This window comes from Hordeum vulgare, chromosome 3H, assembly GCF_904849725.1.
Source record: "Hordeum vulgare subsp. vulgare chromosome 3H, MorexV3_pseudomolecules_assembly, whole genome shotgun sequence".
Classification (NCBI taxonomy): Eukaryota; Viridiplantae; Streptophyta; class Magnoliopsida; order Poales; family Poaceae; genus Hordeum; species Hordeum vulgare.
The window spans coordinates 457,470,511-457,483,078 of NC_058520.1; the positions used below are offsets into that span (position 1 = coordinate 457,470,511).

General features: G+C 46.4%; 2 protein-coding genes across 3 annotated transcripts; one reads left to right on the plus strand and one right to left on the minus strand.

Annotated features, from left to right (window-relative positions):
- The first annotated feature begins 634 nt into the window (after positions 1-634).
- On the plus strand, positions 635-5,704 carry LOC123444240 (casein kinase 1-like protein 2). Of its 2 annotated transcripts, XM_045120902.1 has the most exons (15): positions 635-1,071; positions 1,176-1,216; positions 1,888-1,957; positions 2,036-2,184; positions 2,492-2,587; positions 2,686-2,756; positions 2,978-3,039; positions 3,197-3,260; positions 3,424-3,508; positions 3,592-3,718; positions 3,902-3,984; positions 4,078-4,138; positions 4,298-4,434; positions 4,953-5,202; positions 5,348-5,704. In XM_045120902.1, exons 1-15 carry the CDS (start codon positions 996-998, stop codon positions 5,368-5,370), a joined length of 1,395 nt encoding a protein of 464 aa, XP_044976837.1. In that variant the 5' UTR covers positions 635-995; the 3' UTR covers positions 5,371-5,704. The 2 variants fall into 2 exon arrangements, with proteins under 2 accessions (XP_044976837.1, XP_044976836.1); XM_045120901.1 differs by having other exon boundaries at positions 4,953-5,704.
- Positions 5,705-6,923: 1,219 nt separating this feature from the next.
- On the minus strand, positions 6,924-9,616 carry LOC123444241 (probable cytokinin riboside 5'-monophosphate phosphoribohydrolase LOGL1). The gene is made up of 7 exons (XM_045120904.1): positions 9,313-9,616; positions 9,125-9,222; positions 8,986-9,016; positions 7,908-8,007; positions 7,693-7,763; positions 7,372-7,515; positions 6,924-7,241 (listed from the first exon to the last, which is right to left on the minus strand). Exons 1-7 carry the CDS (start codon positions 9,433-9,435, stop codon positions 7,134-7,136), a joined length of 675 nt encoding a protein of 224 aa, XP_044976839.1. The 5' UTR covers positions 9,436-9,616; the 3' UTR covers positions 6,924-7,133.
- Positions 9,617-12,568: the final 2,952 nt, after the last annotated feature.

Sequence of the window (12,568 nt, forward strand, 5' to 3'; positions counted from 1 at the left end):
AGTCGGGCGCGCGAGCAGGGACGCATCTCCAGCGAGGCAGAGAAGCTCCCTGGCGGCGGGAGCTCGCCGGCGTCCGCGCCGCACACCTCCTCGTTCGTTGCGCGAGGTGGGGATCCGGCGATCCGACGAGGTGGGGATCCGACGAGGGACTAGATCTCGTCGGCGAGGTGGGGATCCGGCGAGCTGGCGAGGACTGACGGCGGCGGCGGTTCGCCGGACTCCGGCAGGCTCGTCCCCGGTAGAAGAGGAGCCACGACAAGGAACCTGGAGTGCTCCAACTTCAGCCGTTGTTTCAGTTTCTGAAACAACGAGCCAGTTTCGGAAAATGGTTCGTGATCAAGGCGAGATCTAACGGACGAGCGGGCGGCGGATGGATCAACCGGATCAGCAGGTGAGATGTAATCTTTTCACTTATCAAAATATAAGATATGTTTTGATTCTCCCAAATAGTAAATAAGATAATGAAAAATTCAAAATAAACAAATAAGATAATGCTAATCAAGAGGGTCATGGCTGATCAGTAGGGTACCCCGAACAATATTCAAAGCATCCACCAGGGGGGGAAAGCGAGGACCAAAATGCAAAAGGGACGAAGAAGATATTGGGGATAGAGTCCGGCCGGGGAGGCCAAACTGGTCCTTTTTTCCTTTTTTCTCCTGCTTGCTTCGCTCTAGTCGCTTGCTTGCTTGGTCTACTTCCCCAACTCCCCACCGAAAAAACAATCCCAAGCGGCACCCGCACGGCCATGGCCGCCCACCCCTCCTCCCTCCCCTCCCGCCCCAAACCCTAGGTACCACCACCACCACGGGAGCCTCCCCGCCTCGCCGGACCCTAAGCCCCAGCCCCGCGCCGATCTGAGCCCCCTCCGCCAGGTTTCTCCGGAGGGGAAAGCGCGTCTTTTTTTTTTCTTCCTCTCCAGCCGTTGCCTTTTCGGCCGCGCGCTCGGTGGGAAGCTCCCGAGCTTCGGCGGAGCATTCCTTCGGGGCGGTGCCGGGATGGAGCCGCGGGTTGGGAACAAGTTCCGGCTCGGCCGCAAGATCGGCAGCGGTTCCTTCGGGGAGATCTATCTCGGTGCGGCCGGGCGTCTCTTGCCCTTGCCCCGAATTTCGGATTCCATTTTTCGGGGGATTCTGATCGGTTTCTGATGCGTTTCTGTCTGTCCACTCTGCGTGCAGGGACTAATATCCAGACCAACGAGGAGGTCGGGATTAAGCTGGTACGTGCTCCTGTTGCTGCGGTTCAACTGCTTGGATCTTTCTCATGCCTCCCACTGCTGGTGCTGCGTTAGTCTGCTTTGGACACCGTACTAGTTGAGGAATGAGGAACGCCTCATGCCTGGTACCGGTCGTCGTCGGTCAGATTGCGTGGGTTTCTCTAGAATAATTCCTAGTATGCTGCTCTTCAGACTCAAAGCAAAATTCAGGCTTTTGAGTCGGCTCTGGATGGCTGCTCTGCCCTCGTTGGCAGATTTAGTTCTCCATGGATGAACAATTTGGACTAGTTGATTGGTCAATGTTCCTGGGAATTGACCGGTGTGGTTGACTTGGTTGGACTTTAGCTTTTTTACGTGCTTTCGGTTAATCTATGCAGATTGACAACTAAGCTAAAGCTACTGAGTATTGGATGATGTATGGTAATAAAAAAAATGAACGGCAGATACAATAAATAATCCAGGAGAGGAATGAGAAGCAGTAACTTGTGAAACATATTGCTACATACTCTGTAGCCCGGACTGACAGGCAGATATAGAGGGCATTGCCCATAATTATGTATTGTACTAGCATGTCGCTTCTATATACCATCATTAAATTTAGTATGCTGGCTATTCATCTTGAGCGCCTGTAACATATTTTTGAAGTGGACATTTATCCTTTCTTGCTCATGCAGGAAAATGTGAAGACAAAACATCCTCAGTTGCTCTACGAATCAAAGATTTACAGGATCTTGCAAGGAGGAAGTATGGAAGCTTTACATGGTTCATAATTTTGTACGACTGTGATAGAACAAGTGGTTTGACAATTTTTTGTTGTGGCAGCTGGAATCCCCAATGTCAGGTGGTTTGGTGTAGAAGGAGACTACAACGTCTTGGTTATGGATTTGCTGGGCCCAAGTCTGGAGGATCTATTTAATTTTTGCAGCAGAAAATTGTCTCTCAAGACTGTACTTATGCTTGCCGATCAGATGGTGCGCACACATACACCAATCATTTGATGCCATTCCGTCTTGTCGCCTCCATCAATCTTTTTGTATATAGCAATCAGCAAGCAATTAACTCTGTGCCTGTCCTTGATTAATTTTCATGGACCTCAGCTCCATTGTTGCTGGCCACACCAACACTTGCTTTTTTGCACAAGACACATTTTTTACTATTCCTTCATTTGCTTTTTTGTGATACATGAATTAGGATTTTGCTCTTCTAATATTTGTCCTATGTGTACGTTTTTTTTTCTAGCTTATGAGCTGTATGTAATCTGCACTCTCCCACTTGTAGATAAATCGAGTGGAATTTGTCCACTCCAAGTCATTTCTGCATCGAGACATTAAGCCAGATAATTTTCTCATGGGTCTTGGTAGGCGGGCTAATCAGGTGGGTAGCAATGCAGTGTTTAGTAATTAATTCAGATCTGCTGTTTTATCTTCTTGTCTTCATTCTTACCACTTTATTCGTGCTCTTATATTTTTCAGGTCTATGTTATAGACTTTGGTCTTGCCAAAAAGTACAGGGATACCTCAACTCATCAACACATCCCATACAGGTATGACGCATAAACATACTAAGGTATCTAGAGAGTATGATAGCGGCTTAAGTTACTTCCATACATCATACGGAAATGACACTGCCAGATTATTTAGATTATGTTTTAATAGTTCTGTTCTTGAAGATGTCATTTTAGTTGGAGCACCCTTTTTATGTCAGTTTTTCTTTTTGATCCACATTGGCTCTGCCTTCTGTTCTTACTTGGTGGTAATACTGCAGAGAGAACAAAAACTTGACTGGGACAGCAAGATATGCAAGCGTGAACACTCATCTTGGCATTGGTGAGAAAATGATACTCTACCAGTTCATAATTGTTTTTTAATTGTAATTTCCACCTGTTTGGACTTCAATCTATTGTCAGTTGAACGTATAATCCTTGCCCTGCAGATCTTCTTTTCTGACTATTTACTTCTATTCTTTTTTTTTTTGGTTGATCAGAACAAAGTCGGAGAGATGACTTGGAATCTCTTGGATATGTACTTATGTACTTCCTACGGGGAAGGTTGGTTTATTTTCTGGATTCTTACTGTGTGCCGCATAAGAGATACTACTTCTGTGACTAAATATAAGACGGTTTTGCAGTTCACTTTGAACTGCAAAAATGCCGTACAATAGTTTACAGAGGGAGTATTAATGAATCGGATGTAACATTGTTTTCTTTTCAGCCTTCCCTGGCAAGGTCTGAAAGCAGGAACGAAGAAGCAAAAGTATGAAAAAATCAGTGAGAAAAAAGTTGCAACATCAATTGAGGTACTTGTAGTTATAATGGCTACTGGTTGTTGGCACTCCGCTCTGTATATCATGTTGGTTATAATGCTGTCATTCTATTTCAGGCTCTGTGTCGTGGGTATCCTACTGAGTTCACATCATATTTCCATTACTGCCGCTCGCTTCGGTTTGATGACAAGCCTGATTATTCCTACCTTAAGCGACTGTTCCGTGACCTCTTTATCCGTGAAGGTTTGATTCTGTTTTCATTCTTGAAGAGGATCAAGAAATGTTGTTTTCCTTCTCATACTTAAGTCCAGAAGATATTAACTTCCTTCATCCATGCTTGATGGAAACCTGTTGCATTCTGTGTATTATTGTAGTACGTTTCTAAGGTTACAGGCGTGTGGCTCATATCAGAATAATGCCTTTCAGGTTTTCAGTTTGACTATGTATTTGACTGGACAATACTGAAGTACCAGCAATCTCAAATTGCTAGTGCTCCGCCTCGTGTTGCGGTATGTCTTTCCCTCATTCACTCACCAACCAAACATATGTATTTTTACGTAGACATCCATGTGAAATTGTGACGCCTTACATATGTTTTACAGGGCCATGGTGCAGGACCTTCTGGTTTGACACCACCTGCATTGCAGAATGATAGTCAATCCGGTAATTGGTTTATTTTGATCCTTATGAGTATTACTGTTTTTCAGGCAATATTTTGATCCTTTGCTTCTATGGCTAAATTGAACTAGATAGGATTTCTATATTTGAACAATTTATTGGCTGACCTTAGCCATGTTCATTTGTCCTTTTGTTATGATGTAGGTGTCGTTGAAGGGAGGATTAGTGGTTGGTCAGCAATGGACCGGCGCCGTGCCCCACCCCCTATTGCAAGCGTGGGGACTTTAAATAAGCAGAAAGCCCCTGTAGGAAATGATGCTCCTATTTCTAAAGACCCTGCGGTGTGTACTCTCCCCATTTCCCTTTGTTCGTCGTATATGACTTGATATTGTGATTGGAAGAGGGTGCGTGTGTGTGTGTGGGGGGGGGGGGGGGGCAGTTTTTCAGTTTCTAGTGCAAGATAGGAACAGTGTGTGCAGTAGTCATTTTTTCTTAATAGCGTCCTTGACTTGCTCTTATTAACAAAATGACCCACATAGGTCATCATAACCTGCCATTTCCTTGTTGTGCAACCCTGCACATCAATAGTGCTGAATACTTGATGCGTCCTGATCAGTGTGTCATGTGTACTTTCCAGCATTGTGCAAGTGCTGGTGTTTATTTGTAAACTTGTAATATCACTCTGTAATCATAGTATCTATTGTTTCTCATTTGGTTGGGAGTGTTGCGTTTTCCTCATTGATGACTCCCAATCATAGTTTTTTATGACATCATGATTCATAATCTGCAGTATGAATTTGAACCCCAGAAACATTTCTCGTTTTTTAAGCTTCTTACTCTGGCTGTTGTTATTGTTTAGATATCCGGCTCGAATTTTTTGGGGCGGTCAAGCGGGTCGTCAAGGAGAGCTGCTGTTTCAAGCAGCCGGGATGCTGTGGCAAGTGACACTTTTGAGCCTTCACGATCACGCACGACTGATGCAAGCCCTGGGGCATTCCGTAGGACCTCGGGTCCTCAGAGGAGCCCACCGGTTGATTCTGCAGAAGCACAGCGTTCCTCTTCGGCCCGGCACTCATCTAACCCGAAGAACTACGAGTCTGCTCTGAAAGGTATTGAAGGTCTTAACTTTGACGGCGATGAGAGGGCTCAGTACTAGTAGCACCGAAGAAAAAAAAATCTACTTCTACATGTGCTCTGTATAAAATCATAATCTGGAGATAAGCACAGCATTTCCTGTTGAGTTTTGGATCACAGGAGATGTCACGAGGAGGATGTGAGGAGTGCTACTGCCAGATGATGATGGTCTTCTCCTGGACACGGTAAATAAGCGGCCAGCCCGAGGCACAAGGAATGAATGTAGCTCTCATAATTTAATGTGATGCGGTTGTGGTGGTTCTGTAAATGTCTTTATAATTCATTATGTGGCACTTGTCGAGTTTGTTGTATTATTTATATTCCTTCCGGTTACCATGTCTTGGCACAGCCAGGTGCAGCTTGTAGGACTTGTCTTTGGAAACTGGAACTTGACCATGTAGAACTTTTTCATCGGTTCATTGAACAAAATTTGGCCGTTAGCATTCTCTGATTATTAATGTGCCTTCGGACGAAAAATGTCTTGTGGGTTTCTAGAGATGTGTTCATAAGGTGAAATTTCTTTTAACGTCTGTGCTGTGCATATTTTTTGCACATGCAAGCCCATATTTTCTTGTCATTGTTCTCATGTTGTAGCATTTGCAAATTGCATGGCATTAGTATGCATGTTTTTTTTTGGCTTGTTTGGGATGGAGAATTTTTTTGGTTGATGTTCTTGCATGAGTCTAGATATATTCTTTGGAAACTGTTGTATTGCAAACCATGCCCTTTATTTAGCATTGACGTGATGTGTCCTAATTGACCAAATTTGGTGGGGGAAAAATTGGGTGTCACGAAATGCATGCCTAATAGGTGGTGGGAGGCAAAATTTGGTGTTTTGACCCTTTTTTGAAAGTTTGGCTGGATCTGCCTTGTTCAAGGACTTTTTGAAATCTGATCCTTTTCCTATTGCCGGGGTTCACGGCGGTAGGGTATACCAGTCTACCGTCGAGGCCTTTAACGATAGGAATACATGTCAATACCGTAAAAAAAATCTAGTTATATGATACAATGCTTGTATGCATCTATCGTCGGATACCTTGACGATAGGGTTGTACAAGTTACCATCAACTTGTTTGGTGGTAGGGATGCTCGTGATAGGGTTATACAAGTTACAGTCAATTTGTTTGGCGGCAGGATGGATCACGTTCATGTGAATAAGTTTCCTGCCGCTCTACCACTAATTCTGTTGAGGGTGATTCGCGACGAGGCAAATCTTTAGGTTACCGCGGGTACTAAGCAATTAGGGAATATCGTCAGGTGTAAGTAATTGGCATGTCGTGCTCTTGGGGTTATTGTAGAACTCTCAAACTCTATTCTTTACTTAATTAATGTATGAGACAAATCTTATGCCTTCGTTTTGAAAGATGTTTTTTTCCTACCGCTAGACTGGGGTGCCCCACTGGGCCGCATCGAGCCTACGCGGCAAGCCCAGCCGAGGCGGTTTTTTCCTCCCTTTTTCTTGAGGAGGCGGCCATCGGGCGATGGTTGAACATGCCATTGTTGACAAGATGGTTATGAAAGGAACTTGTAGATTAACGCTGTTGTGTCAGTTCCATAATGTCATCCCTAGGGGCACCGATGCCAGCAAGATGCATGCACAATAATTCATTCACACCCAGGAAAACGACTGCCCGATTGGTCCACTTCACCTGAGGACCGACGTTGGTGGTTATCAGTCGACATTTGCTCACGGGGGTAGATAATAACTAGGCACACAATACCTTAGGCTTCTTCGCCAGATCAAAGTCACAATCCAACGTACTACGGGGTTACATGAAAGGCAACCAACAACGAAGAAATCACAAGAGAGCACTACGTAAGATTATTGCAATTGCAATCCCAGCGGCCAGTTGAGCACCAAGGGATATCGATGACGATGACAACGACACGCATCGGCGAGGCATTGCTACGATGCCGCCGCCTCCTCCTCCGGCTCCGGTGCTTTCCCGTAGCCCATCTCGGTCATCTCCCAGCTCGTCCGCGAGGCCACCTCCCGGTGTGAACGGGTGTATTGCTGACCACAACCAAGAGAATCATTCAATCAGAAACAATAACAATGATAGGTCGCCTTCTGCTCGTCAACGAGACCCGGCGTTTTTAAACTCAACAAGGACGCGTATATGTATTAAAAGTGGTCAGCTCACCTCCATTTTTGTCAGCAGTTCGTGGGCAGTTGGTGCCGACACGATTATCTGCCTGCAATCGGCCTTAATAAACCCTTCCGCCGCGCCCTTGTCGAACAGCGCGAGTAACGGATCATAGTACCCATCGACGTTTAGCAACCCGACCTGTTCAAGTCAATGATCAGTGTGCCAGGATTAGTTTACAAAGCCCTTGATCGTAGCAGAATCATTTGTCACTTGCAATAGCCCACAATGTACTACTCCCTCTGATCCACAATGTACAACTTTGTACTAAATCAGCGACAATTAAAATGGATCGAAGGGAGCCATCGTAATACTCACCGGTTTGTCATGGATTCCAAGCTGCGACCAAGTGATCATCTCTAACAGCTCTTCCATTGTTCCATACCCACCTGGTGTCCACAAAGTAATAACCATGTAAGCATTGTTGGTTTGAACATTCATTATTCTGTCCATACCATGTAGTACTGTAAAACATTAGACCATTCAGATTCAGAAGGATTAAGGAAGAACGTGTAGAATCGTGTCGTGCGTACCCGGAAGAGCAATGAATGCATCGGCTTGTCGCGCCATCTCAGCTTTCCTCTCATGCATGTCGGAGACAATCTTTACTTCTCCAACACTTGCACCGGATATCTGAAAGAGGATTTTCGGTATTTCGTTAGGGCAACCAAGTACCTAAGCTATCTATATACTCCCTCCGTTCCTTAATATAAGCCTTTTTAGAGGTTCCACCAAAGAATTACATACATACAGATGTATATATACATATTTTTGAGTGTAGATTCATTCATTTTGCTCCATATATAGTCCTTTTATGGAATCCCTAAAAAGACTTGTATTCAGGAAGCGGAGGGAGTATGTATATAGTTGCAGGAACATCATTTTCAGATTTCCCCTAGCTATCACCATCCTACAAAGTTCAGAGATATTTGGACAGTAGCACTTGCACATCACCTCAATATAACATATGTATAATGGTGCAATTCAAACCCTACTGCTTGCTTACTTTTCTCACTCAACTTGTGACGACCGACCTCATGGCACAGGCAAATCGAACACTATTATTACATCCACCGAGCGGGCGACTTTATAACTCCAAGTTGTACCGCCCAAAAGTCCACCGAGCTGACGGTCCATTTTTGTGTGTATGGAAACGGGTCTGAAACGGACGGCCTGCAGTTTCAGCGCTACATATTCTAGTCCAATTCCTCAATGATCACCCCACCCATTTGTAACCCCACAAGCAAAGGTGAATCGGTCCGGACCCAACAGAAAACGGGAATCAAATGGTGAGTGGGTAACCAGTCGAGATAGATAGCACTAGTATAGGCGATCGTGGAAAGCCGCGACACCGACATGCGGGGCCAGGCGAAAGGATATGGTAGGATTGAGATGGCCCGTCCGTCAGGAACGGCTTCGGAATTCCGTAGCAAGTTTCGCTTTAGGCAGAGAGCTGAGTCGTGCTGCCACTTCACTGCGTGGCAGAAACTTCTTGCTTTCGCTCTAACGATAACGAACGGACCAATCAGGCAATCGGCAATGACGTAGGAGTAGCTAGCAATCGGCGTTTCTACGCACGAGGAGGAAGAAAGAGAGGGATTTGGTGCGCACCTCGAGGGGCATGAGTGCTCTTGGAATCACCCTGCAAAAACAATCAAACAGAGAGAGAGAGAGAGATGGTGCCGCATTAGGAAGGCTGCGGAGCACGGCTTTGTACTATATTTGGGAATAAGCAGGGGCGGCGAGGTACCCGAGGACGCGGCAGCCGCCGTCGAGAACCGTCTGCGCGATCAGGCCCATCAGCCCGATGCTGCCGCCGCCGTAGACCAGATCGACCCCCCTCGTCACCTGCAAGGCCGCGAAATCGCCACCGTGAGCGTCGAATTTCGGCGCGCGCGGGCGCGGCCTCGGCATTCGGACGCATTGGTACACACTCACCAGGCCCTGGCCGAGCTCGAGCGCGGCGTCGCCGAACACGGCGCGGTTGCCGGAGTTGCTGCCGCAGAAGACGCAGATCCTGCCGAACCTCCTCGGCGGCGAGGGCGCGGTGGTGTCGCCCATGGCTTTGGCTTGTCTCCTCGCGGGCTCGGGCGCGGGAGGATGGGGTTAAGGGGTCGTCGTGGAGGAGGAGTGGGAGGTGTTTGGGTTCGGTTCGTTCTTCTAGCCCCCGTGCCGTGTGTTATCTCTCTCTCGGATCGTATCTTGGGGAGAAGCTTCAAATGAAGGCGGCGTTAAGGAGTTCTGACGCGGCTGTCCTTTTATTATGTCGTGATTTATCTGGTGGGTCATGCGGCCCATATTGCACCAGGAGAGCCCAAGTCTCAGGCAGCTTTCTTTCCGCGGTTTGGCCCTCACAGTTTGCGTCGTATAGCAATGGCGCCCTTGTAACAAATGGCGGTGGAGTTTTATGAAAATTTGTATGAATCGGAAGGGGTCATTGGGATGGAAGAGGTGTTATCTCATATACCTTGTAAGGTTACGAGTTCAATGAATGACATGTTATCAAAGGAGATAACAGGGGAGGATGTGAAGAGTGCTCTGTTTCAAATGTTCCCTAATAAGGCACCGGGACCGGATGGTTTCCCGATCCATTTTTTTTCCAGAAGTACTAGTATTTATGCGGTGAAGAGGTGACCAAGGTTGTGAGTCGAGTTTTGAAGGGAGAAGACTCCCGTGAGGAGATCAATAGGATGTTCATTGTCATTATTCCTAAGATACAAAACCCCACTTTACTGTCTCAGTTTCGGCCTATTAGCTTGTGCAATGTGATTTTTAAAATCGCATCCAAAGTACTTGCTAACCGCGTGAAGCAGATTTTTCCGGATATTATCTCAGAGGAGCAATCGGCCTTTGTGCCCGGTCGTCTAATCACTGATAATGTTATCACTTCATACGAGTGTCTACATTTTGTGAAAAGTAACAGGAGCAAGAAGAATGGGCATTGTGATGTCAAGCTTGATATGATGAAAGCATATGATCGTGTTGAATGGGTATATTTGGAGGCCATCATGAAAAAGCTGGGCTTCTGCGAGCTGTTTGTGCGCCAGGTGATGAGAGGTGTTACTTCAGTATCGTTCTCCCTTCTATTCAATGGAATGCAAAGCAGTGAATTCAAACCCTCTAGAGGTATTCGGCAAGGGGATCCCATCTCCCCCTATCTTTTCCTACTGGCGGTTGAGGGTCTTTCATGCATGCTAAAGCAAGCAAGTTCTGAGGGGCTGTTTGAAGGTATCCAAATCGCTCCTACCGCCCAAAAGGTCAACCATCTTTTGTTTGCGAATGACTGTTTGCTTTTTAGCAAAAATACTACAGAGAATGCTTTGAAACTGAAAGAGATTCTAAGCTCGTACTGCCAAGCTTCTAGGGAGCGTATGAACCATGATAAATCGTCCATTTACTTTGGAAAGGGATGTTTGATGGCGCAGAGGCAGATAATCAAAGGAATTCTTGAAGTCCAAAAAAGAGACCATATGTGAGCGATACTTGGGGCTGCCATCTAATGTGGGACGAGCGAAGAATGGTGTGTTCTCTTATCTTAAGGACAGAGTATGGGAGAATATTCAGGGTTGGATGGAAATGTGCCTAGCTGGGAGTGACAAAGAGGTGCTTATTAAGTAAGTGGTGCAGGCTATACCCACATACTCCATGGCTCTCTTTAAGTTACCTAGGGGATTATGTCAGCATATTACCTCTTTGATACAAAAATTCTGGTGGGGTAGCAAGGCATGAGAAAGGAAAGTAGCATGGGTTTCATGGGAATCAATGTGCATGCCGAAATACAAAGGGGCCTTGGTTTTCGAGATATGGAGATTTTTAACTTGTCACTTCTTGCCAAGCAGGTATGGAGGATTCTCTGTGATCCTAATACCCTTAGTGCGAGAATACTTAAGGCGGTGTTTTTCCCTGATTCCAATATTTTGTCATCCCAAGTGGGTTCCCACCCATCACAAATCTGGCGGTCTCTCTGCGAAGGAAGGGATATTTTGCTCACGGGGCTGATCAAGCGCATTGGAGATGGTGAGAATACAAACATCTGGAACGATAATTGGTTACCAAGGGATTACGGTATGCGCCCATACAATGTAATGTCTTCCAATCCCCCAGACAAAGTCACATATCTTATATCACATGTGGACAGAAGCTGGGATGAGCTAGCCTTGACTGAACACCTGCTGCCGATGGATGCTGAAATTGTGCGCCAAATTCCACTCAGCCATACGAATCAAGCGGACTTCTATGCCTGGCATTATGAGAAAACTGGAGTGTTCTCTGTTCGCTCTTATTACAGGATGGTCATGGAAACGAAAACGAGGCGGGATAAGTGGCTCGATGGAGAAATTGACCCGTCAAACACATCCCAACATGAGAGCAACTGGAAGAAGCTATGGGAGTATGGGGTGTGCAGGTCCCAGCAAAGCTTCACATTTTTTGCATGGCGTCTAGCCCGGGCGTCCCTGCCGACGGGTCAAGAAAGGCAGCGTCGCCACATGACGGGGGAGGCTGGCTGCCTGATCTGCCAAGCCGCGTGTGATTCCTAGAGACATGCCCTCCTAGAGTGTAACATGTCAAAGAGTGTGTGGTCTCTCTGAGACGATGATGATGATTCGATTCTGCCAGTATATGGAGATGAGACAACCGACCCGAAGCTCTGGCTACATGGTCTGTGTAACACTTTGAGCGAAGGCAGGTTTTTCACTGTTCTAACTACACCGTAGGCGCGCCGCAAGGCGATTCACAAGCAGGAATTCCAGAGCCCCTTGTCTACACATTTGTTCATTGAACGCTACTTGCATGAGCTGAGAGAATTGCCAGCCAAGGAGAGTAAGATCAAGAACCCTATGGGAGGTTTTAAAATACCAGTGCCACGATGGTTACCGCCTACACCGGGTGAGTCCAAACTAAATGTTGACGGGGCTGTGGCGAAGTCCTCAGACATTGGGGCTGTGGGCATGATCTGTCGCAGCGATGAGGGGCTGTTTCTTGGGGCTTCGACGCTGGTTTTCCAGGGAGTCACTGATCCTGCAACGCTGGAGGCCCATGCATGCAGAGAGGCGATCGCTTTGGCAGAAGATATGGTCATTATGAAAGTGCGTATAGCATCCGACTGTTTGAGAGTTATCAATGATCTGAAAAGCCAAAGGAACCGAGGAGAATATTGCATGATCTTAAAAGATATACAAGAGAGGAGTTCGAG